Source organism: Oryx dammah, unplaced genomic scaffold, assembly GCF_014754425.2.
Source record: "Oryx dammah isolate SB20612 unplaced genomic scaffold, SCBI_Odam_1.1 HiC_scaffold_11203, whole genome shotgun sequence".
Classification (NCBI taxonomy): Eukaryota; Metazoa; Chordata; class Mammalia; order Artiodactyla; family Bovidae; genus Oryx; species Oryx dammah.
The window spans coordinates 2,247,686-2,274,466 of NW_024080596.1; the positions used below are offsets into that span (position 1 = coordinate 2,247,686).

At 38.9% G+C, this 26,781-nt stretch overlaps 1 protein-coding gene across 2 annotated transcripts in view; it reads right to left on the reverse strand.

The window, feature by feature from the left end:
• The window catches only part of LOC120860803 (catenin alpha-2-like), a 1,410,064-nt gene that overhangs the window by 57,484 nt on the left and 1,325,799 nt on the right, over positions 1 to 26,781 (reverse strand). For both annotated transcript variants that reach the window (XM_040236521.1, XM_040236522.1), the window contains 3 exons: positions 19,431 to 19,582; positions 8,723 to 8,836; positions 798 to 979 (listed from right to left, as the gene is read on the reverse strand). In XM_040236521.1, coding sequence (XP_040092455.1) covers positions 798 to 979; positions 8,723 to 8,836; positions 19,431 to 19,582 — 448 coding nt within the window. The remainder of the gene's footprint in view (positions 1 to 797; positions 980 to 8,722; positions 8,837 to 19,430; positions 19,583 to 26,781) is intronic.

A 26,781-nucleotide genomic window follows, 5' to 3' on the forward strand; every position in this document is an offset into this window, starting at 1 on the left:
TTTCCTCCTTTACAAATGAATAAACACAGTAAGAGACTGGTCCAGAATCACCTGGTATTTGAACTAAAAAATCCAGGGATCTTTTCATTGAGCTTTGCTCTCCCTTGGTCTGCCCTTCATGTGGTTAGAAGGGCAGAAATGTCAGCTCCCTTTAAAGAGGAGACTATAAAAATGCAAAGGAAGAAACAGCAATGACCCCTGAGAGGAAAAAAAGGCTCCTGACAAAATTCTGACTGGTCTCCTGATTTATTAAAAATACTGCTCAGAATAAAAGGGTCTAAAACTTATACAATGTTTACTTTTCCTGTCACAATTATAGAATCAGATTGTTGAACCCAGTTCTTTGTATGTAAGTATAAAATATGAGCTGAAATTAAATACTAAATCATGAGCTAGCATTAAAAGACATCACATGCCACGTATATATATATACATATTTTTTCCCTGAGGGATATTAGCAACTCATACACTTTATCTTCAGAATAATATTTAAAAACACTGCAAAATAGCATAGACCAAAAATCAGTCCCCCAAGCTCCAGGAGTTTGATTTTATGACTAATTCAGGATGGATAATTAAAACAATACTAATTACAGAAATGAATCTGTTCTTTTTGACCAAAAAAGACCTATCTACTAAGAACCAGGCTCAGATCATGTTGACTTACACATGTAAATTTTATACCACTCCCTGCTTTGATGGAGCCTTTTAATTTTTCAGCAGGCTGATACCCACTATTATGATGCTTCTGTTATTTTTAAGGAGAAAACCTTTCTCTTCCTGTCTCCACGCCTCACCTTGTGAAGTCTGTCATCTCCATCATGATCATACACATCTGTTTGGCCAGCACAATGATATCATTGCCGCTGTCATCCCATTTGGCCACTTCAGCATCCAGCTTGCTTTTCTCTTGATGGAATATCTCCACCTGTTCAGCTATTTTTGCCTTCTCCTCTTGCGGTAGTTGTGCCATGATGGCCTGTGTGGGTTACAGAAAAGGTATGACTAACGATGACAGAAGGAGCACAGACAGAAGGTCAACTCTGCCTCCGGTTAACAGCAAACCCAGACCCTGACAAGGCCGGTAGGCCGTCCCACCATTCTGGAAAATACCTTTTTCTCCAGCCCCAAGAAGGAAAAAGCACAGACTGGTAAGGTCCCCAAATTTCCTGTCCCCATTCCCACATACAAAAAATAACCAAGATCCAAAGGGACATGCACGTTGACAGTAGCAGAACCTCTCTGTTGCTGTGATGACATATGTTTGTTCAAAAGAATCTATTCCTGACAATTTTTATGTTTGGTCTTGGGAAACTTTTACCGGATGAAAGAATGCACCTCTTTCAACACTGAAATCTGTTCAGAGAAGGGAAAAAAAGAGAACAGGCCTTCTGTTGCTGGGAAGGAAAATAATTTTAAAGAATATCTGAGTATCCCAAGTGGAGTGGGGAGACGATCTGTGGGTGTTAATGAAACCATCCATGGTTAAATGCCAAACAAAAATCCTTAATGCAGGGCACTTCAGAGATGGCATATCCATTCCCAGTCCTTCACTGTGGAAATCCTAGGTCAGCCATGGCTCCTTGGAGAGCCTATGAGTATGCACAGAAAAGCTGTGATGGGATAAAATGTAGGATTAGGAAGGAAAAGTTGATTTTCAACAGTTGCTAGTAGGGGAATGTAGAAAAGGAAGAACTACTGTTGATTCTCACTACTTGTGGATTTTTTTTTATTTGCAAATTTTCCTACTCTTTAAAATCTATCTGAACTTGCAAATCAATATTTGTGATGCTTTCAGTCATTCACAGACACACGCAGAGCTGCCAAAATTTGAGTCATCCGACATCCATGTTCCCAGATGAGGTAGAACAAGGGTGTCTTTACCTTCTTGTATTAGCACTCATACCAGAAACAAGTGTCCTTTTTGCAGTCTATTTAGTACCACATTTTCCACATCTTTGCACTTTTTGTTGGTGGTTTAGCTGTTTAACATGGTCCCCAACCCTAGCGTAGAAGTGCTGTCTCATATCTCTAACCACAAGAAGGCTGCAAAGTGCCTAATGAAGAAAATATATGTATCATATCTTTGTTCACACATGAGTTTTAGTACTCTTAGATATGAATTCAATGTTCATGAACTAAAACTAGGGAAAAAAACAGAAGCATTCTTTAAACAAGATTATGTATTGATGGGTTGAAGGAAATGTTAAGAATAGCAGCTCTCAGGAACCTAACCCTGTATTTCCCATAGGAACAATGATTCTGTAGTGCTAATTAAGCATTCACGGTGACTTTATAGAACATGAGACCATGAATAAAGAGAATCAACTGTATTTGTTAAACACTATTTATGTAGCAGGTGCTGAGTGAAATGTCTGACACCAGCTCATGGCACCACCTTTTGTAGCCTGCGTCACTGAAAGGAGCACGTCGATCCATGTGTTAGCACTGGGGTCCCTCTGGTGCTGGGATACAGGTACCCTCCAGGAGAATGACCAAGAAAGCATGATTTGGGATACATACAGTTTTTACAAAGGACAAGTAACCCAAAAAACAAAACTGCTTTCTAAATTGTTAAGCTCCTCCCAGTATAAGTGAATAGTTCTAAGGAGAGGTAGCTGATGTCTAACTGAAATATCAGGGGATACAAGATTAGAAAAACTGGGCTCAACCTGGCTCTGTCACTGACTTAAGACCTCATTGCTACTAGATCACATCCTTAACTTTTTGAAATATAAGATTAGTAGACAATTACCTCAATTACTTCAAAATGCTATGATGGACAGAAAATAAAATAATAAATGTGCTACATGTTTGTCTGAAAAAATGACAATAAGCATGTATGGGGTTACTGTTACCACTGTTATCATTATTTCTATGAGCTTTCCTTTCCAGCTGCTTCTCTAGCTTATTACATAGCTGCCATCAAAGAGAAGAGATGGAATCAGAGACTGTGTGACTACCTATAAATGGAAATCAACATAATTCCTTGAACACAGGCATGCATCCTGGGTATTATACTAAAAGACTTAAAATGTCAAACATTTAATCTACTTAATTATTTTATAAGATTAATACTATTATTACCCCTATTTTATTAATGATGATACCAAGATCCAGGAAAGTTAATTAACTTTGAACATCACACAACTAATGAACTGTAAGAATAGGATTCAAAGCCAGGTCAGCTAACACCATACTTAACCATCCTGCACAATGAGATTACCAAGCAGGACAGTGCAGGTTAGACACTGCCTGATGATTCCAGTCCAACAGGGCAAAGGTCACTGAAACTGCAGCCTCTGTCCACCAGGCTGAGCATCCTAGAGTCGAGGCTTCATCTGCCCAGGGTAAAGGGGTCTGATTTGCATAAAGGTGTCCTTGAACTAGCAGCTTCCCAGATGCTACCTCTTTCTAACAATGTCTACTAAACGCCATGCATGTATGTGTGTGACTTTATACAAATAGCATGTGTCTTCATGTGTATGATGTCTGTGTGTGTATATATATATGTAATATATATATAAACTTAGGTCTATAAATATGTGTGTGCGTGTGTATACAAATTTTAAAAATCCATATTTTAAAAGTCAAACTAGTTCAGATACAATAGTTAAAGTATTTAAAATACTACTATCCAAAAAATATTTTAAAGTACTTTTAAAATGTATTTTAAAAGAGTTAATATACAAAAGTTTGTTATAAACTCACATATGTAACATCGTACTAATTCCAAGGCAGCTATTCCAATACTTTTGAGATAGGTTTGGATTTGCACAAGTTTCCTGAAGCATCCCATCTGATATTCTAAAGGTGTCTAAGATTCATTTGTCCTCCTCATACAAAATTGATAACCACGCTTTACTTATACCCTACAAGTCCTAACCAGCAACATTTAAAGCATCTATTAGGTGCTTCTCATTAAAAAAAAAAAAAAAAAGAATCTATAAAACTGCTGGGCAGACCTCCAGATTCTACATTCAATATCCAGATTCTAGCAATAAACCTATCATTGTCCCCAAAGGATTAATTTGTGTATTAAAAGGTTACACGTGTCTGTCAACTGTTATCACTTGAGTTTCAATCGTGCAGTTTAGTATTTGAATATTAACTGCCTTGCTCTGACTCTCTCATTTCTATTAATGCCCTGCCTCTGACTTCTCTTTGAGTTTCCTGAGGGCAAAGACCCCAGCATCCGCCTCAGTGTAGAAACTAAATGCATACCTTTTGATTGACTGTTCACACATCTCTCCACTCACCCTATTGACACAGTTTGAGAGAAGTTAACAGAACTGACAAACGTTTTCTGAGGGCACAATTCGGAAGAAAAACCAGCCCCTTCAAAGCAAATTTGTAAAGGAAGCTGTTATTTTGATTCTGGGGGCGCTTCACCCACATGATGCACTTAATGGTGTGTGACTTGGGTGTAAGAGTCATTACATTTGCTTCTGCTAACATAGCTATCGATGAAGCAAAGTCGTTTCCCAAATATTCTTAAAATGCTCTTGGCTTTTAAAAATTCATAGTTGACCTTTCTGAAACTGGAATTTAAAAAAAGGTTATCTATAAACAGTAGATCACAAACTGTGAAATTTGCAAGTTAATCAAATTAAAATTCAACACATGAGTTTTAATTAGGTCTTATCAATGTAACTCAGCAGTTTGAAATGTTAACACATTAAAGCCCTTCTAGCTAGGGGGGGAAAAAAAAACAACTTAGAGGCTGGCTACATTCAAGTCAAGTTGAATACAAAATACATAATGTGCAATTGTTCATTCCCTCAAACTAAGGAAACATAAGAAAAATGGTTTTGATGAGGCAGGGGGAAGAGAACAAATCAGTTTTTCCTGTTTGTGTCATACGGTCGCCTGGGGTGGTCTGAGATTTTCCTCTGCTTTCTGGGTAGCCAAGCACAGCTGTCCAGATTGTTGATCTGGGACCCCAATTCGGTGGCCTCAGAGACTTGAATTCACAACGTTTCTTACCCCTCTGCCTCAGGCTCCTAGTCTTTCCTCTGAACATCCAACCATTTTCTTCTGTGTGATTGTTCTAAACTTTATTAAGTGAAGAAAGTCAAAGTGTTAGTCACTCAGTCGTGTCCGACTCTTTGCGATCCCATGGACTGTAGCCCGCCAGTCTCCTCTGTCTGTGGAATTCTCCAGGCAAGTATACAGGAGTGGGTTACCATTTCCTTCTCCAGAGGATCTTTCCAACCCAGGGACTGAACTCGGGTCTTTGATTGAATCCAGACTCTATCATCTGAGCCACCAGTAAAGCCCAAACTTTATTAAATAAAAGTGTGTATCACTGACACAAGCCAGCAACCTCTCAGTCCAGAATTTTTTCGTCAATTTAAATCTCAAGGAGCTTTTTTCTAGTTTCAAAAGAATTCTTTTCCCAATCCCAAGATGAAAAATGACTTTTAAAGTCTTTGGACATCTGAACTGAAAAGTATTGCTATCTTAAACACTCAGCAATAGTCTACCGTGAAAGGTTTAAGTATATGCATGTTTATAAATAATGATTTAAAAGGTTAAAACTTAATGTGCCCATTTCTCTTCACTTGGTTTTAAAGCAAGATAATAAACATAAGTAATTAAGGAGTGGGTGACTTTTACCTGTCTCAGGCTGTGAAGTGAATTGGAAAATTAAGGTTCTTGTCTCATTAATTCAAGTGAAAACTTTCAGGATGGTCTAAATTATCCAGCTCTTTCAGGTTAAATTATTGGTCAGCCTTCTAATGAATGACTATGTTATGCTACAAGCATCATCATTTTCTTCATAAACTTAACATCATGTAATAACTCTTGGATAACTCTTGGGATACTTTTTGTCATGCTTTCTCCTAATGATATTATGAAGTAGGATAATACATGTATATATATAAAGAGAGAGCAGGAGAGAGAGGTCACACACAAGGAAATGAGGCATAGAGAGGTTAAGAAAGTTACCCCAAAGCCGTAGAGCTTGCCCTAATCCATTTTTAAAATAAAGTTTGTGTGACTCCAAATAATATGTTTTATCATGAAGGTTAAATGCCCAAGAGTTGTTGATTAATTTTAACTATGTCAGCTTTTGAAGAAAGAAGTTTATAAGATATCATGTTTAGGATCAAAGGTCCTGATAGCTTCTATATTTCATCAGATCAGGGTATGATTGTTCTCCACTCAAATCCCCCCCTCCCCAGTGTGTGTGTTTCTCTCTCATAAAGCATTGTAGACAAGCAGCAGACGGGAACACATAAAGGGAATAAGCTTCACTCTAATTTCAGAATTTGAGAGCAACATTGGAATGGGTACTAAAGTCTTTTTTCCCACCTTAACCTCCTCTTGGATTTAATTTGCCATTTTCAGAGAATTTCCCTGAATGAGAACACAAAGTAACCAGAGGAGAGCTGGCTGATGGAAAGAGCAACTGCCTCTGTCAGAGACAACTTTTGCCTCCTCCACACTTTTGAACAAGTGAACACACTTCTCTGGTCAAAAGTTCGACCATCTGTCATCTCAGCAATTCAATGCACCCTCTTATTTCCAACTTATGGCCATAATTCTATGTCTCTGATTTGTCATCATATAATTATAGGCTTAAATAGGCTGACTCAATAACTAATGCTGTCTGCTGCAAGTTACTCATACAAACCTCATGATGGTTCACAAAGACAAATCAGCAAGTGCTGAATTACAGGGGTAGTTTGTTCTTACTATCCTGGCCCATGTTCATCATTCATGCTGAAAAATCTTTCAAATAAGACCATTGTCTTCTCACTTACTGGGTGAAGAAATAATAGATGATGAAGATAGATGTCATCTGACTTTTGTTTCCACTCACTGTAACTGACTTGAACTTGAACATAAGATCCATGAAATGGAAGTATAATGGGACTGCATTTTTCCTTGTACAAAGTGAGGCTGTACCAATACTAAGTTGTAGTTAGTCAATCAAATTGATTTTGACCTGATTAATGTTTAGGTGAATTATTCAAACTTGCCCTTTGTCACTGACATAAAAATGCTTGTTTTACTTCATTTTGAAGATGAATTGACCTGACTGATGAATTAGTGTAGTGTTATACCAGTACAGGCTCAAAAGACTCTTGCTTAATCAACTTCCCTATTTCCAATATTTTAAGGGGAGTAACTAAAGTCTACAAGGAATCTTTTAAAGTAGGGAGCCTCATACTCTGTTGTGCACTTTTCTGCTCTCACCAGCCTGTGATAAGAGATTTCTCTTCCAAAAGATAACAATTTTCAGTCATCCCTTATTGAGCACTCAATGTGTGTCAGATATTATGCTCATTATTTTATAAATGTTAAGTGATCAAAACCTCAAAGGAATCTTATCAAACAAGCCTATTATTTACTATAGATGATAAAAAAAAAAGCTCAGAGAAATTAGGCAGCATGTACCAGAGCATAGTCTTCACCCTACTCATTACAATTCAGAACTAAGTCTGTCTAAAATCAAATCCAGAACATCTCCAATGTTCTAACTTTTACTCTCACACTTCCCCCAATGATGTCCATTTCTATCTTCTAGATCATTTAATTGTTGGATGAGACTATCAGGAGAAATGGGATTTTAAAAACAAAGACTTTCTTGACTCAACATAAAGCTTAGTCTTCTCTGAATTATCTTTATTTTAACCTTTGATTGGCTATTTTCTACTCTTTTTCAGAATTCTTATGCCAGTTTGAACTTTCTGGAGTTTCTAGATCCCTATTCTAAATTGCCATCTCTATCTCATGCTTCCTGTTCATTATCTTTTAATAAGTAAAACTTGACAAAAGAGAATTAGAATATCCATTAGGATATCTCAGTTATACTATAATTACATTATTTTAGCCCTATGGAAGCTATGCCTTCAAAGGGAGGAGAATCTCACCCTCTTTTGCAATCCCCAGGAATTTTATCTGCTGCTCCCTGCCTTGATTACTGGTAGCTTATCTTCAAGAAGCTCCAGCTAATAAGACTGGTCAGATTCCAGAATTTTCTTTGGAACACTTTTATTGGTGGACTGTCTCACAGAGTGTTCAAGAGAGTTCAACTGTCAGCCACAGTGGTGATCTTTTTATGGTTCTTGATCCACAATCTTTAACTGTTATATTTCTTGTATGTCTCTGTAATTTCTTTTTCAATCACATGGATCTGGGGCTGCTGCCTTGGGCCTAGGTAGGTATCAGGGGAAAAACTTATTTCTCAACTCTGATGTTTCTGAACCAACTGCAAAATATGTGGTCTTGTTTCTCAGATACCCTAGGCCAGAGTATGGAGCAATAACAACCCCACTGGTAACAAAGTAGTACTCTCATTCTGCATTTGTGGTTGTCACCTATGTGGTTAACAAGCTTGGAGACTTTAAGAACTATGAAGTCTGGGAAAAGGTAAGATCTGAGCATTCTCCTATGCGATGGTCAATGAACCATCTAATCATGACCTCTAAGCCCCACCAAATCCACAATACACACAAGTTTTGCTGTGATGTAGCTGCTATGATTTCAGTGATGGAAACAGAAGGGAGTAAGAAGGAATCAGAATCAGTGGTGGTGATTTCCACTGTGTAAAATGTGAACTGCTAGAAATGAAACAACCCCAGATGACAGCCTGGATTTCTGAGCCATGAATCTCTGGAGCTTCAGGTACCTGGAAATCAGAAATTCCTTCAAACCAGTTTGGTGAACACAACCACTGTGCTCCAAACCAAAGTCCTGAATGTCCACTCACCCGTGCACTCTGTCCTGCAATGAGCTGGTCATCCTCAGTCTGAACACTTGTCCGGCTACGCACATCATAATCTTCCTGCTCAAAGTCTGAATCATCCTCTAATTCTTCTGGGGTCTAAAAATACAGAGGAAAAGAGAAAAATCAGCATACAGATCTCCTTCAACTTATAATGGGATTAAATTCCAACAAACCCACTGTAAGCTAAAAATATCTTAAGTCAAAAATGCATTCAATGCACTAACCTACTGAATATCACAGCTTAGTCTGTGTGCACATGTGTGTTCAGTCACGGCTAACTCTTTGTGACCCCATAGACTGTAGCTCATGAGGCTCCTCTGTCCATGGGATTTCCCAGGCAAGAATACAGGAGTGGGTTGCCATTTCCTTCTCTAGGGCATCTTCCCGACCCAGGGATCGAACCTGCATCAGTGGCATCTCCTGAATTGGCAGGTGGATTATTTATCAAGAGCACTACCTGGGAAGCCATAGCTTAGCCTCAGTTCAGTTCAGTTCAGTTGCTCACTCATGTCTGACTCTTTGCAACCCCATGGACTGCAGTAAGCAAGGCTTCCCTGTCCATCACCAACTCCTGGACCTTGCTCAAACTCATGTCCATCGAGTTGGTGATGCCATCCAACCATCTCATCCTCTGTCATCCCATTCTCCTCCCACCTTCAATCTTTCCCAGAATCAGGGTCTTTCCAATGAGTCAGTTCTTCCTATCAGGTGGCCAAAGAATTGGAGTTTCAGCTTTAGCATTAGTCCTTCCAATGAATATTCAGGACTGATTTCCTTTAGGATTGACAGGTTGGATCTCCTTGCTGGCCAAGGGACTCTCAAGAGTCTTCTCCAACACCACAGTTCAAAAGTATCAATCCGTTGGTGCTCAGCTTTCTTCATGGTCCAACTCTCACATCCATACATGACTGCTGGAAAAACCATAGCTTTGACTAGACAGACTTTTGTGGGCAAAGGAATGTTTCTGCTTTTTAATATGCTGTCTAGATTGGTCATAGCTTTTCTTCCAAGGAGAAACTGTCTTTTAATTTCATGGCTGCAGTCACCATCTGCAGTGATTTTGGAGCCCAAAAAAAGAAAGTTTATGTTTGTCTCCATTATTTCCCCATCTATTTGCCATGAAGTGATGGGACCAGATGCTATGATCCTAGTTTTCTGAATGTTGAGTTTTAAGCCAACTTTTTCAGTCTCCTCTTTCACTTTCATCAAGAGGCTCTTTAGTTATTCGCTTTCTGCCATTAGGAAGGTGTCATCTGCATATCTGAGGTTATTGATATTTCTCCTGGCAATCTTGATTCTGGCTAGTGCTTCATCCAGCCTGGCATTTCGCATGATGTACTTTGCATATAAGTTAAATAAGCAAAGTGACAATATACAGCCTTGACATACTCCTTTCCCAATTTGGAACCAGTCTGTTGTCCCACGTCCAGTTCTAACTGTTGCTTCTTGACCTGCTTACAGATTTCTTAGGAGGCGGGTGAAATGGTTTGGTATTCCTATCTCTTGAAGAATTTTCCACAGTTTTTGGTGATCCACATAGTCAAAGACTTTAGTGTAATCAATGAAGCAGAAGTAGATATTTTCCTGGAATTCTTTTGCTTTTTCTATGATCCAATGGATGTTGGCAATTTTCTAACCTACCTTAAAAGTGCTCAGAACACTTACAATAGCCTATTAGTTGGGCAAAATTGTTTAAGACAAAGCCTTCTTTATAATTAAGTATTGACTATCTCATGTCATTTACTGAATACTCTATTAAAAGTGAAAAAACTGAATGGTTTTCTGGGTACAAGATGGTGTAAGTGGATCTGCTATTTACCCTTATTATCGTGGCCTCTGTGTTCACACACTAATAATGGAAAACATGTTTCAGGTACCTTTCATTTGCCTATCATTGTTTTCTAAGTGCTTTACATACACTAATTCATACACTTTTCTTGATAGTCCTATGACATACACACTATTTTCTCCATTTACATATACAAAAACTGAGGCGTGAAAAGATACACCTTGTTCAGAGTCTTCTAAAGCATGCAGTTTGACACATGTACTCAAAAATCCTGTGCTCTGTTAATTTTAAGAGGATAAACTCAGGAGGTGGCAAGGATGGTGCAGGGAGGAAAGACAGTGCCTTCATGTGAGATTCTCTGCATAATTGTCTTTAGTCTGAAAGCTGATTGTTACCCACAACTTGGCACACAGTAACACCATCTCTCAGGGCTGTGTCTTTCAGAAGGAAGGAGCAGATCATAAGCAGTACGACAATGCAGGTACCCACTGCCCATCTCAAAGGGCACATTTTAATTTCGCTGGTTTCTTTGGCTATCTCAGTGTAATTAATCAGGTGTGGTTACTGATGAAGTCTTGAGATTGGTCAGACAGGCATAAAATGGGGTCTTTGGTGCCAATATCACATTCTGCCTAGTAATTTTCCAGGCTGTGGCATATCCCTCTTGTTTTCCTTCTCTCTTACCACCAACTTTATTAATATTCACTCACTCATCTACAGATGTTCAATTTTTTCCCTAAGAATATTAAAAGAAAGAGGTTTTGTTCCCAGTCTTTATTAACTCAAGCAGGGGTGGAGTGGGCAAACCAGTTCACATAACTGCTGGAATTTTCACTGTGGACAGAGAAAAGAATCTCTGTTCATTTCTCACTTCTCTGGAGTGTGCCAAGGAACAATGACAGCAAGTTGGTAAATTCTGCTGACAGATGAGCTGACAAGATTGCACACACTTCTCATCATTAGATTTTCAAAAGGAGAGTGAAAAATAAAATGGAAAACCTCACTCAACAGAAAAAAGGAGAAAATGACAGTGCCTATAGTACTGTGACCAAACATTTCAGTGATCTGTGTGTTCAATAGATGAGTCAATGGCAAGCACAACCTGGCAGCATAAGGCTCATAATGAGGAGTTCGTATTCAAGTGGTTATGGCTCAGGAACTAAAATAAAGTTTCAAAATGAAAAAAAGAATACTGTACACCCAGGGGACCTGAACATTTGGGGCCTAACTCTGCCACTGATACGTGTTTTTCACAAGCCACTTATCGTTTTCCTGCTTTTCTGTCTCCTCACTCATAAAATAGCTAGTAACTGCTAGTTGTCCTGCCTGCTTCACAGAATTCTAGCATCAAATATATACAAAAGAGCTTGGTAAACAATACAAATAAAGTAATAAGTGACAGTGATCATTATTATGATTAATAATAAAACATACACCTAATAACAACAACTACAATCGCCATCATCACAGGGATCAATTTTTACTACCCACTATGGGTCAGGTGGGCTTTCCAGCTAGCTCTGTGGTAAAGAATATACCTGCCAATGTAGGAGACATAGGTCAATCCCTGCGTTGGGAAGATTCCCTAGAGAAGGAAATGGCAACCCACTCCAGTATTCTTGCCTGGAAATAATTCTTGCCTGGAAATTTTATCTAGAAATAATAGACAGAGGAACCTGATAGGCTACAGTCCATAGGGTCACAAAAGAGTTGGATACAACTTAGCAACTGAACAACAACATGGCTCAGCCATTCAACTAAAGGATGTAATCCTTACAATGACCTAATGAAATGAACTTAATCCCAATTTAATAGAGGCATAAACAGGTTCAGAGTAGTTAGGTAAATTTTCCAAGCACCACACCTGGCCAGTCAAGGGTTCCGTAGCTTTTAACCTTTACAAGTACCATCAAGCAAATGGATGAGATTGAAATATTTTCTTGTGCCTAATCCATGTAGCAAACCCATTCAAACCACCCATATAAATAGTTCTGTGCATGTGGAGTTTTCTGAGTGCGTGTAAATATGTCTCCTAATCATGCTGTCATTTTTAAAATAGTATTATTTTTTGGTTAGTCAAGGATCCCCATAAATTAAAGGAGACATGGAAAAGCAGGGAGGGTCTGAAAATGGGCCAGGAGATTTGTATCATTAGATGATATCCTAGGGTAAAAGGAACAGAAAAAATATGCAACTCGTTGGACCAGAGACTGGCGACCTAAGGTCAGCCCTCAGTTCTGCCCTTATGTGCTCCCAGGGGAGGCTTTTTTTATGATGCGAGAGAATCACTTTGGTCTAGTCTTGGTTCCATGATGCTACTAGCAATGTATCTGGCCTATAAAATATCTCCCTTCTAAGAGTCTATCAGCTTAACGTGTGCCTTATACAGAGTTTCAAGAATATCGTGTGACTTGTCCATAATCACACCACATACTATCTGCAGAGTAGGATCAATCTACCTGCATCAGCTTCCCAGTCAAATTCTCAATCTTCTCTACAACAGCTTCAGTAAAGAAGCAAAATGAGAAAAGTTTGAAAAATTTACAGTCATCTCACCAGGACCTGTGAAAAATGTGACTTGTATGTGTGTGTGTGTGCCCACGCATATGTGCTCAGTCATGTCTGACTCTGTATGGACTGTAGCCCCACCAGGGTCCTCTGTCCATGGGATTCTCCAAACAAGAATACTGGAGTGGTTGCCAATCCCTCCTCCAGGGGATCTTCCCACCCAGGCATCAAATCTGCATATCTTGTATCTCCTGGATTTGCAGGTGGATTCTTTACCACTGTGGCACCTGGGAAGCCCCCAAAATGTAGTAAGGACTATTTAAAGGATTGGTTCAGATGCAAATTAGTTTCACTGGGAGCAGAAAGATGAAACTGTAAGTTGGCAACTGCAACAGGAGAATTTGAGTGATGCATGAAGAAGGATTTCTCAACAGATCTCTAATCATTGCAATGGCCTGAAAACTAGAAAGTTGAATTAAAAATTTCCTGACCCAATATAGAACAAAATCTCCCTCTTCAGAACTGATCAGCCTCTGGCAACTCTAACCATTTTTACCCTGGAGGCCACCTAGCTTAGCTCCTTTTTTCTGCTCTTACCCCATACTTTGTATTTTCTCCAGTATAACCAGGATACTCCATTTAAGATATAACTCAGATCATGCTATTCTCCTGCTCAGACAACTTCAATGGCTTCCATCACGCATTCAATATGTTTCTTAGGCCACATGTGTCATTCTCTATGCCTCGAACACATTTCCCTGAGTACTTTTATGGCTTGTTAACCTCCTCCTTCTCTAAATCTCTTCCCAAATGTCACCCAGTGCACTTCTGTGGTAGCTCAGATGGTAAAGCATCTGTCTGCAATGCAGGAAACCAGTGTTTGATCACTAGTTCGGGAAGATCTCCTGGAGAAGGGAATGACCACCCACTCCAGCCAGTATTCTTGCCTGGAGAATTCCATGAACAGAGGAGTATGGCAAGCTATATATAGTACATGGGGTTGCAAAGAGTCAGACATGACTGAACAACTAACAAACTCGATCACCCTTTATAAAACCCACCCCCATCCTATGCTTTATCCTCTCAATAGTTTGTTGGTTTTCTCTATGGCACATTAACTAATATATCTACTTGTTTATTCTCTGTCTCCCACCAAAAGAATATAAATTCTTGACCGGCCCTAACAATTTAGTGCCTGTTGCATATTGTATTACTTCTCAAACCTTGGACTACTATTGCACATCCATTGAGCTTGCTATTTATCACAGCAACAACCAGAAACACTGCACCACAAATACATGGTGTGATCAATATATGATCAAAAGGAATGCACCAACCTAATGTTTAAACTGTGAACTACCTTCAGCTAATATTTCTCATGGTATCTGAGAGATATGTATGTGTTTCCCTTGACATTTTAAAATATCTTGCAATGCTCCAGGGCATCTTCATGCCCATTTTGGGAGATGTGAAGTTAAGCTGTAAAATCTTACCTGAATCCTGTCTTAGGTCCTACTGTTTCTCCTTTCTGCTTTCAGAAGTTTTACATGCAACAAAATTAATGGGTTCCAATGACAAAAGTTCATTGTATAGATATTGTTATAGATTTTTTCATGGTCATTCTATAACAGGTAACTATTTTCTTTTTTGAATACAGCTATTCTGACACCAAGATATTATCACTTTTTGTGCTACCCACATACTTTACTTTCCAACATTAAATGTTTAACTCCTTGTGTATTAAATATACCCTTGACTCTCCTTATTTGAAGATTCTTTATTTGAGAATTTGCCTACTCACCAAAGTTTCTCTGTAACCCCTAGATTAATATTTTTGTAGTAATTCACAGATGTGTGTGTACACAATATGGCAAAAACTTTTGATTCACCCAACATGCAAATTTCCAGCTGAGGTCAAACAGCACAATCTTCTGCTTTCTTATTTCAACTCTTATACTATACACAAGTATCCTTTTTGCAGTCTGTTTAGTGCCACATTTTTCATTTTTGTCATTTGTGTTATTTCTCTGCTTAAAATGGCTTCCAACTGTAGTGCTGAGGTGTTGTTTAGAATTCTGAAATGCAAGAAGGTTATGTTGCACCTTCCAGAGAAAATGTGTGATTGGCTATCCCTGGTGGCTCAGATGGTAAAAATCTGCCTATAATGCAGGGGACCTGGGTTCAATCCCTGGGTCAGAAATATTCCCTAGAGAAGGACATGGCAACCCACTCTAGTATGCTTATCTGGAGAATCCCATGGACAGAGGAGCCTGGTGGGCTACAATCCATGGGGTCACAAAGAGTTGGACATGACTGAGGGACTACACTGTCTTTCTTTCTTTTTCGTTCTTTAGGCTGTGAGTTCAGTGTATATGTATCAACAATATACATTAAATAAAATGTCTTTAAACAAAAACACACATTAAACAAGCTAATATATTGATCAGCTGATGAAGATGTGACCAGAGGCTCACAGGAAACTAACCTTGAATTTCCCCTAGGAGCACTGATTCCATATTCCTTAATTCAGAATTCATTGAAGGCAACTACCACAAACAATGAAAATCAAATAAATTCTGGTGAGCAATATTTGCCTATTCATTTTTTAAACTACTATGTTAAGGTAATCAGAAAATTCCTATGTAGCTAATAGGTCACCAAGGACAAGCCTCAGCAAGAAGCAAACAAAAAAAGTAGTATGGAAGAGAAGTAGGGTTGACCTGCTCCCAAAGAGAAGTAAGAGCCTGAAAGGTGAGGTTGAAATACCAGAAAGACAAGCTTTGTTTGCTTCAGAGGGTTGCCTTGAGCTGGCCTGGAGCACCTACATACTAACATCGCCATTAAATATGTATTGATTGCTGAAAGACAAGGTGATGGGAAATCTGACCTTTCAAGGTCCTTTCTGCATATATTTTTTGGAAAAATTCCTATTTTTCTAAAGCATAATCAACACTTTGAGAGAGAATGGCCAGTTTAGCTGGAAAAGAGCTCCACTTGTCTTACTGTCTTCTACCTGATTCATTGCAATGATATTTTAAAGCAGACAACTATCATACATAGAAAGCAAACCAAAATTTAAGTATAAAATTAAGCCATTTTGGTGCTGAAAGGAGAAAGACTTTTAAAATAACAATTTGTACATACCGTACATTTCTCCCTTCCTGTTTTAAGTGGTGTGAAATCCATCCGATCAAATCATTTGAAATGTCAAGATGGAGGAATGACACTTTATGTAACAAAGATATGGCATTTTTACCTAAATTATGTTTTTTTACAGCTCATGAATGAATAAGTGAATGATGGCTATAAACTTGCTCAGCCTCCCAGATGAATAGTTGTCACAAAAATGTGAAGGCTAACAAAGCAGAAAAATGGCAAAAAAGGGAATATGTCTTGAGAATTATAGTGGAATTTAGTGCCAAATGCTTTGAAAATGAAACTCTCATGGTCTATTATTTCACAAGTTAGTATATAATGGGAGAAATACAGGTTTAAAAGCCTATTTTTCCTTTCTCCTCTAATTCTCATACTTTTCCCTCTGTCACCTTCCTATCTCCAGAGATATCTGTTTCTCTTTCTCCCTAACACACATTGTATTTTTTTTTAATATTTACTTTTATTTATTTATTTATTGGCTGTGCTGGGTCTTAATTGCAGCATGGGGAATCTAGTTCCCTAACCAGGGATTAAACTCTGGGTCTCCTGCATTGGGAGCCTAGAGTCTTAGCCACTGGACCACCAGTGAAGTCCATCACACATAGTATCAAGCACTGTACCAAACAATGCATCACGATGAAAGGAAAAAAATACAGCTTTTGCTTTCCAAAAGTTCAGCGTAAAGAAGGTTGTTGCTGTCACTTGGTGGCTAATTTGTGTCCAACTCATGACACCATGGACTGTAGCCCACCAGACTCCTCTGTCCATGGGATCTCCCAAGCAAAATACTGAAGTGGGTTGCCACTTTCCTTCTTCAGTGGCTAAGTCATGTCCAACTCTTTTGTGACCCCATGGACTGCAGCCGAACAAGCTTCTCTGTCCATGGGATCTCTCAGACAAAAACACTGGAGTAGGTTGCCATTTCTTTCTCCAGGGGGTCTTCCCAACCCAGGGATCAAACCCATGTCTCCTGCCAATGCAGGTGGATTCTTTTCTACCGGGAAGAACCACCAGGGAAGCCCCTAAAGAAAGTAGCCCCTAAAGATCATAATCTTTACACTATTTTTTTTGAGGTCTAGAATGATGCTAAAGCTGAAACTCCAATACTTTGGCCACCTCATGCGAAGAGTTGACTCACTGGAAAAGATTCTGATGCTGGGAGGGATTGGGCACAGGAGGAAAAGGGGACGACAGAGGATGAGACGGCTGGATGGCATCACCGACTCGATGGACGCGAGTGTGAGTGAACTCCAGGAGTTGGTGATGCACAGGGAGGCCTGGAGTGCTGCGATACATGGGGTCGCAAAGAGTCAGACATGACTGAGCAACTGAACTGAACTGAAAGAATAGTATCAGGTTTTTTGAGGGAGAAAATTTAGGGAAAGAAGATTTGAGCCAGGTCTTGAAAGATAGTAAGAGTTTGACAGATCTAAAATAGGAAAGTTGGAAGAACAGGAAATATGTCTGACCGTCTTATCCAAAATTGAATTCCACAGTGTTATATACATTTAGTACTGTCTAATACACTTATACAATTCTCTGAAAACTTTGAATTAATCATGGAATTATTATGAAAAAGAGATATATTTAACATGGAAAATGAACTTGCTTAAAGATAAGAATATGCTATGGTTGCTCCTCAGCAAAGAAGCTAGCTGAATGTTTCAGGACAATCATTAATGTCCATAAAGATGGAAGAGAGACTCTTTCTGGTGATGCTCTACTCTCCCTGCTCAGATCACCTTGGAAGCATCATGCTGTGTCTTGGGTACCACAGTCAAAGAGGATACACATACGTTTAATGGCTTCATGATTTCAAAGATACCCAAATTTGGAGAAGAATTAATGCCATACATGAACTCTTTAAAGAACTAAGTATGTATTGTCCAGAGAAACCAACAAATCACAAATACTTCTTGAAGTACTGAAGGACTGTACACAGAAAATAAGTTGATTTAAAATAAATTGATTGTTACTGTTTTGCTGTGTTTGAGGGGATGTTGGTTTAGATGCTCAGTGGTCACCCAGAGAGAAAGTTTTTCAAGATTCACTCAGTGATTAACTTATAGTTCATTGAGCAGACCCAGAGACAACAATGAAGGTTGAGGATGGAGATATAGTCTAGGGCTGCCTCATCCAAAATGAGATACACGCAGATGAGCTCCGCAGATACACGGAGCTATTGAGAACTTTAAATGCCACTGGTGCCACATGTTGAAATGCTACCTTTGGATATTGACTGAAGTAAATATGTTCTTAAAACTAATTTCATCTGTTTTTTTTTTCCTCATCAACACCTACTAAAAATTGAAATTGTACATGGGGCTTATATATATTTCCATAGGATAGCAAGATGAGCACTGCAGACTCATCATCTCTGCCTCAATCCTAATAGCCACAAACATATCCGTGTCATCAACCTAAGTTTATGTTATAAAAGAGTTCTGTGGCTAAGAAAAGCATTTGAAACCTACTATACTTAATTGTCAATAAGGCAAGGAGAAAAAAATTCTCAAGTTATGATGGAATACTACACAACTGTTAAATAGAATAAGGTAAACTATTGTTTTCACAGAGATAGACAAAGGCACACTATGGGCAAACAAAGCAAGTTGTAAGTAACGCTTAACTGAGTTTTGAAATCTGTTATATTACGTTTTCTCATGTGTGTCTAATCATCTAGGCAATAGTTTGGAAGACTCACAGCTACCCAAGATCAGAAGATTGGGGGATGGGAAGATAGTAAGAAAGGTGATAGGAGAGGTTTGCTGAAAGATTATTTAGCCTTATTTATATCTTAATGATCTGTTACAAGAAGAATGTAGCTATCTATCACTTTATTGCATTGTCATTATTATTAGCATTATCATGATCACTAATACTACTAAGCGGGGTGATCTTCATTTTCCTTCATCACATGGCTTTCTGATTATAAGGGGAAATGGTGTTAGCAAAGGGGAATGGCAAGGGCACCCCTAAGTGGGTATCAAATTAAGGTAATAATGTGTGGAAGAAGCAGGCAGGACATCACCCTTCAGGACATTCAGTGCTGATCTAGACTTGTTGGGATCACTAATTCTTTTATAAGTAAAAAGTCCCCCTTGTCTGACTAAATGAGGAGCTAAACAGTTTACTATGTTAAACTAAATAATCAAGAAAAAATATACAAAGAGTAAATTCTTTGAGGACCCTACTGGACACTCCAAATCAGCTCCAAGCTACAGAGACCTCACATACCCTGATCATTAGCACAGCCTTTCTGATGTCCCGGACGCCGTCATATACCAGGCGAGAGGCATCGATGAACTCATTCTCCTCAAATGGCTGAGGGACGTTGGCACTCAGGGCTTCAATGGCAACCTCCACTTGTTCAGCAAAGCGTGGCATCACTGGTATAAACAAAGTGAAAAGCAATGGATTAGGCAGTCTTTCTTTCATACTTCCTTGTTTTTCTTAGGGAAGGTGGCAGGCTCTGGGCATTCCAACATTCAAATGGAGCCTGGTGTCCACCTGTCCAGTACCCCTACTGGACCCAATTTAGTGATCTTTGTGCTACTTACTTACCTTCAGTAGGGCAGGAAATCATTACTCCATCAAAGGTGATGGTCGGCAACAGAGCAAGTTTGTGAAACCTGCCCAAGTTAGTGTGGTATACTGTATGTGAGTCCAGGTTTCATGTTATCCTAAGCTGAGTTTCAACCACGAACAAAGCTAGTGGAGGTGATGGAATTCCAGTAGAGTTATTTCAAATCCTGAAAGATGATGCTGTGAAAGTGCTGCACTCAATATGCCAGCAAATTTGGAAAACTCAGCAGTGGCCACAGGACTGGAAAAGGTCAGTTGTCATTTCAATCCCAAAGAAAGGCAATGCCAAAGAATGCTCAAACTACCACACAATTGCACTTATCTCACACACTAGTAAAGTAATGCTCAAAATTCTCCAAGCCAGGCTTCAGCAATATGTGAACCATGAAATTCCAGATGTTCAAGCTGGTTTTAGAAAAGGCAGAGGAACCAGAGATCAAATTGCCAACATCTGCTGGATCATTGAAAAAGCAAGAGAGTTCCAGAAAAACATCTATTTCTGCTTTATTGACTGCCAAAGCCTTTGACTGTGTGGATTCACAGTAAACTGTGGAAAATTCTGAAGGAGATGGGAATACCAGACCGACTGACCTGCCTCTTGAGAAACCTATATGCAGGTCAGGAAGCAACAGTTAGAACTGGACATGGAACAACAGACTGGTTCCAAATAGGAAAAGGAGTACATCAAGGCTGTATATTGTCACCCTGCTTATTTAACTTATAGGCAGAGTACATCATGAGAAACACTGGGCTGGAAGAAGCACAAGCTGGAATCAAGATTGCTGGGAGAAATCTCAATCACCTCAGATATTCAGATGACACCACCCTTATGGCAGAAAGTGAAGAGGAACTAAAAAGCCTCTTGATGAAAGTGACAGAGGATAGTTAAAAAGTTGGCTTAAAGCTTAACATTCAGAAAACGAAGATCATGGCATCTGGTCCCATCACTTCATGGGAAATAGATGGGGAAACAGTGTAAACAGTGTCAGACTTTATTTTTCTGGGCTTCAAAATCACTGCAGATGGTGACTGCAGCCATGAAATTAAAAGACGCTTACTCCTTGAAAGAAAAGTTATTACCAACCTAGATAGCATATTGAAAATCAGAGACATTACTTTGCCAACAAAGGTTCATCTAGTCAAGGCTATGGTTTTTCCAGTGGTCATGTATGGATGTGAGAGTCGGACTGTGAAGAAAGCTGAGCGCCAAAGAATTGATGCTTTGAACTGTGGTGTTGGAGAAGACTCTTGAGAGTCTCTTGGACTGCGAGGAGATCCAACCAGTCCATTCTAAGGAGATCAGTCCTGGGTGTTCTTTGGAAGGAATGATGCTAAAGCTGAAACTCCAGTACTTTGGCTACCTCATGCGAAGAGTTGACTCATTAGAGAAGACTCTGGTGCTGGGAGGGATTGGGGGCAGGAGGAAAAGGGGACAACAAAGGATGAGATGGCTGGATGGCATCACCGACTCGATGGATGTGAGTTTGAGTGAACTCCAAGAGATGATGATGGACAGGGAGGCCTGGCAGGCTGTGATTCATGGGGTCACAAAGAGTAGGACATGACTAAGTGACTGAACTGAACTGAACTTAAGCTGAGTTTCACTTCTGCTAACTCCTAGCTGTGAAACCTTGACCATGCTCTCTTGCTGCTGCTGCTTTTACTCACTATGTCTGACTCTTTATGATTCCATGGACTGTAGCCCACCCGCCTCTTCTGTCTATGGGATTTCCCAGGCCAGAATACTGAGTGGGTTGCCATTTCCTTCCTGACCCAGGGATCAAATACTCCTCTCCTGCTTGGCAGGTAGATTCTTTACCACTGAGGCACCTAGAAAATGTACCATCTTTTCTTAAATCTTATAAATCTGTTTCTTTGTCTATAAAATATAATAGTAAATCCTACCTTGGGGTTCAGTGAGGTAATGCATACAAATGCACTGGATGGCATCTGGCCTTAAAAAGCCTCAATAAATATGCAACTAATATCAGACACTAACGTCACAGCTAGTTGAGTAGCAGACTTAGTCTACATCATTGCATAGTAAAATATGAACAAAATGATCCAATCCATTTCACTTCTTTCTGGAATGCAGGTCTTGAGACTTTGAAGGTGGGGAAATGGCTGTGGAGGAAGACTTGTGGAAAGACTGTCTGAGAGGAGAGAGAAATCCCAGAATATTCCATCAGAAAGACTACAGAAAGAGACCAATGGACTCAGAAATAAATTTGATTCTGTTCCATTTTACCAGGACTTTGTTAATATGCCAGAGGATACATATGAACATTTTAAAATGCAGGCACCTCTTTCCCTAAATGAGGACACCTGCATACAGACTGGAAGTTTGTAGAAAGTACACTCAGTGGCTACTTAAGAAATGCTGCTGATTCACTGATTCTTGAAAATTATAACTCAATTTTTTCAACTGTTATCTTGTAAAAATCAATTCACATGGCAAATGAAAGCCAGAAGCACAATTTATTTTATTTACAAGGACAATAAAGTAGAAACGCCATTCATCTCTTTCCATTTCCTAACTCTCATGCCTGGTTCATCATGATCCTCCTTTTCATTCTCAGTTCAATTCAGTCACTCAGTGGTGTCCGACTCTTTGCGACCCTATGAACCACAGCACTCCAGGCCTCCCTGTCCATCACCAATTCCTGGAGTCCACCCAAACCCATGTCCATTGTGTCAGTGATGCCATCCAACCATTTTTATCCTTAGTGGATATTTTAACATCCATTTTAATCCCTAGCATTAGAAACTCTGCTAAATTACTTTACTCTCAAGAGTCAGAGTAGTCAAGATAAAACACTCCTTAAATATTGTATTTCTACTAGAAAAGTCAAATATTATTTTTAAAAGAAGAGTGTTAGAAGAAAACATAGTAACCACTCTTTCAATGGAAATTATCAAAACCAAAGCATTGCAAAAGGTAAATTTCCTCTGTGAGAAAATTACTATCATTGGTTCTCTACACTATTTGAATTTTTCACTTGGGCCTTTGAACTGCTTTTATATGAAAGGAACTGAGAGATATTGACCTGAATTGCTGCAAAATATGATTCAAATAAAAATATATTTCTAAAAACTACCGCATTAAGCTAAAACCATTTCAGCTATCCATTTGTGTTGGGAATTAACTGTTTTACATGATTAACTAATCTAGATCACTGAGATTGACCTTCTTAAGCATGAAAACATTTTTGTATGTATCTATCATTTTCATATGAGTGTCTTCCTTAAAGTTAAAAATTCCTTTCTTTTCTTAAACCAAATTTCAAATAATATTAATCCCATTTGATATCAAAGCTGCCATCATGGCCATCAACAATTTTACAGATGTGTATGATAGCATCAGTAGCATTTATATGCACAAATCTTTGTCCTTTTTTTTTATAACTGATCAATGATTGGTATTCCCACATCTACTTAAGATAAATACTCTTACAAATCAATAAGAAAAAAATTAAAAATAGATAAAAGATTAGAAAAGGCACTTCATAGAAAGGAAATCCCATATTATTGATAAATACCTAAGATGCTTGACTTCACTGATAATTGGAAAAATTACAATGTAAACAATGAGATATTTCATACTTGTTGGTGGATGGGAAAACAAACTAAGGCTTACAATATACTTCTTACTGAACATGTGAAAAAAGGGTACTCTTCTACATAGATGGAGAAAAAAATGGCATATGCTTTGTCAAAATCTAGTAAAATGAAACTTTCTAGTCCCAACCAGTAAATTAGAACATTAGCTAGGGCATGGCCAAATATTGACTTCTGGAATGATACTGATTAGGAGACTGTTTACATTGGGAGCACAGGAATTTCCTGTGTTTCTACAGTTACAGCTGTCTTTTGTTAGGTTTAATATTCCAAGAGTTAATAATAACAAGAGTTTTATTAAACCTGCGAATAATAAGTGATTTAAAGGATCAGATATTGCCAAATCTTAATATTTGTTATACCTTGGGGTACAAGTTGGGTGTAAGTTTTATGAGTCTCTGTTCATTTGGTATATTTGAATTTCTCAAATTTCAAATATTTAAAAAGAGATCAATATATTACCCAGAAAGCTGTATCTCTCCTTATAGAATAAGGCTCTGAAAAAAATTAAGTTCTAGTTCATGGCCCAGAACATAGTAGAAATTGATTTGATCCACAGTACTAAGTGAGGAAATCCCTCAGAAACTGTGACTGTGATCACATGTTTAATATTCCACCTTAAAACCTGCCAGCTGGAAAGCTGAGTCTAGCAGTCTCCGTCCCCTTTGCTCTCTGGAGGAAAACCTTTGATTAAAGTCTACAAGGAAGAGTGGCGTTGTATTACTTTGTTTTGTCTCTTCAAGGTCATCTTGAGGAGAGATGGGGAGGAGAAAAATGCAGGAGGTCACAGGCTCTCTGTCTCCACATGCCTCTAGCCCTGATTCTCTCAAATGAGAGAGAAGAAAGCTAAACTCTATGTGTACTCAGTCACTTCAGTCGTGTCCGACTCTGCGACCCCATGGACTGTAGCCCACCAGGCTTCTCTGTCCATGAGATTCTGAATACCGCAGTGGATTGCCATGCTCTTCTCTAGGGAATCCTCCCAGTCCAGGGATTCTCTAGGGAATCTTCCAATTTGTGTCTCTTATGTCCTATGAATTGCAGGCAGATTCTTTACTGCTGAGCCACCAGGGAAACCCCAAGCTAAACTCTAATGGACCATTTTCATAAGGGATACTCTGGGGCCCAAAACATCACCTGTACTGCTTGGGAACCCCAGGTTTGGAGAAGGGTATTCTGTTTGTTCCAGCATGGAGTACAGAATCCCACTTGTTAGATTTAGGAGTTAGAGTTTTTGCAGGAACAACAATGTGGAGGTGGCATTGTCAGAAGAGGCAGAAACAAAGAGACTGCAACCGAAAATACCATCCATTTTCCAAGGAGGAAAAAAAAAATGGTAGAGGAACAGATGTGAAAGCTTTACTTTTCCAAAGAGGTGCTCAAAGGGAAATTTAGCATTAATATTCCAATGACTTATTACACTGCTCAAGCTGGTAAAATCTAGAACTTGAACCTATTCTATTTGATATTTACATATTATAACAGACAAGACATCTATTTCTCTTACTACAATCAGCATTTTTCGTGTCTGACCCTTAAGAAAATTTTCCTCCATGCTTTGTTGCTAAGTGTATTCAGTACTTAATTATTTAGGGCTTGGTCAACTGCTACCACACTTTAACCAACATACCTTTGCTCTCCACATTGCTGTTCTATTTTTCTGTTTAAGTTTTATCCTCTTTTGTATTTGAAGTGATAAGACAGACAAACAAAAGTTTACAGGACAGTTTGGATTCCTGGGTGGTTCAGTGGCAAAGAATCCACCTGCCAATGCAGAAGACACAGGAGACTCAGGTTTGATTCCTGGATTGCAAAATCCTCCTGGAGGTACAGGGAGGGCATGGCAATGCACTCCAGCATTCTTGCCTGGATAATCCCATGGACAGAGGAGCCTGGTGGGCTACAGTCCACAGAGTAACAAATAGTCAGACATGACAGCTGACTAAGCATGCACGTACACACCAGTATTCTTGCCTGGAAAATCCTATGAATAGGGGAACCTGGCAGGTTGCAGTCCACAGGGTCGCAAAGAGTCAGATATGACTTAGCAACCGAATACACACACATGATCCATCATGACAAACCGAAGATTTTACTTTAACTATGAATTCTTCCAGCACTTTAATAGAGTCTGAAACATGAAATACTCTCAAAGTAATACTGCGATAGAAAAAGCCTGAAAGTACTTCCAATATGATGCTAATTCTGCTTCCCACTAAATAGGACAAAACACAGCACTACCTTTGTGAGTCACACATTCTATATTAACAGAATTTCTGATATGGGATTATATAAATAGAAGCTTCTTTCTAATTTCTGAATTACATCCAAAAGTGTAGACACCACATTATTGTTATTTATCATAAATTGTGAATTACTCCTTAATAGCTCATGTCCTGAAAGGGTGATCAAAGTTGGAAATAAACTCTTAAATTCTCCCTGTACTTTTGCATGCAGAGTGCACACTAGGCCACAGAATGACATTCCAGGAGTAATGAAATCAGAGTTAAGTATGCATATAAAAATCAAGGTTGCCTCGTTCTAGTGTCGATGGAGATCCTAAACCAGAGGTGAGGAAGATCTAGACTGAATCCTCCTGAGAGACTTCAGCTGTGAAGTTTCAGAGCACAGGGTGAGTCAATAAAATGAACAAAAAGTTGTATTAACGATGCAAATAACATCGCTGACAATCACAAGAGCCAATCCAAGGTAAACCGGAGGAAGTGGAAATGAATGGCCAATCCATGCAACTAGCTCTGAGGAACTACCCAAAATGTCCACGCCCTGCTTTAAATCTTCCAATCACTCCCTTTACTATAAATGGGATAATAAAACCTCTTTATCAAGATATAAACACAAACATCTTACACCTGCCTATAATTCTTATCTGCCTCTGTCTTTCCACCTATTCCTACCTATAGTCAAACGTTTCAATTAGACTGAATTACTTCTATGTCTTCAAATATGACAGAAACATACCATATCATACCAACATGTCTATGATCAATGGACTAAATGGACTTTCATACTAAAATATACTTCTCCCTCTGGCCCTGGTCAATACTTCCTCAATCTTCAATATGCAGATTAGAATCAACTGCCATTGTGAAGGATTCCTTAATTCCCAGACACTCTAAAGTTGGCAGTTCTCTATAATTTTATAGCCTCTTAATTATTCCTGCACTAATATAGTGCTTGATACAATCCAATAGGATTGTTTACTGCACTCTACTTCTGTATGTCAACTTCAGAGAGTCAATTTTAGGTAGAGACCATATCTTCCTCATTAATTGCATCTGAAGCTCATATTATACTTCTAGTATAGCTCATAAATTCAGATGGAAGAAGGATGGGAAGTGGAAGAATAGGACACAGGAAGGAAACT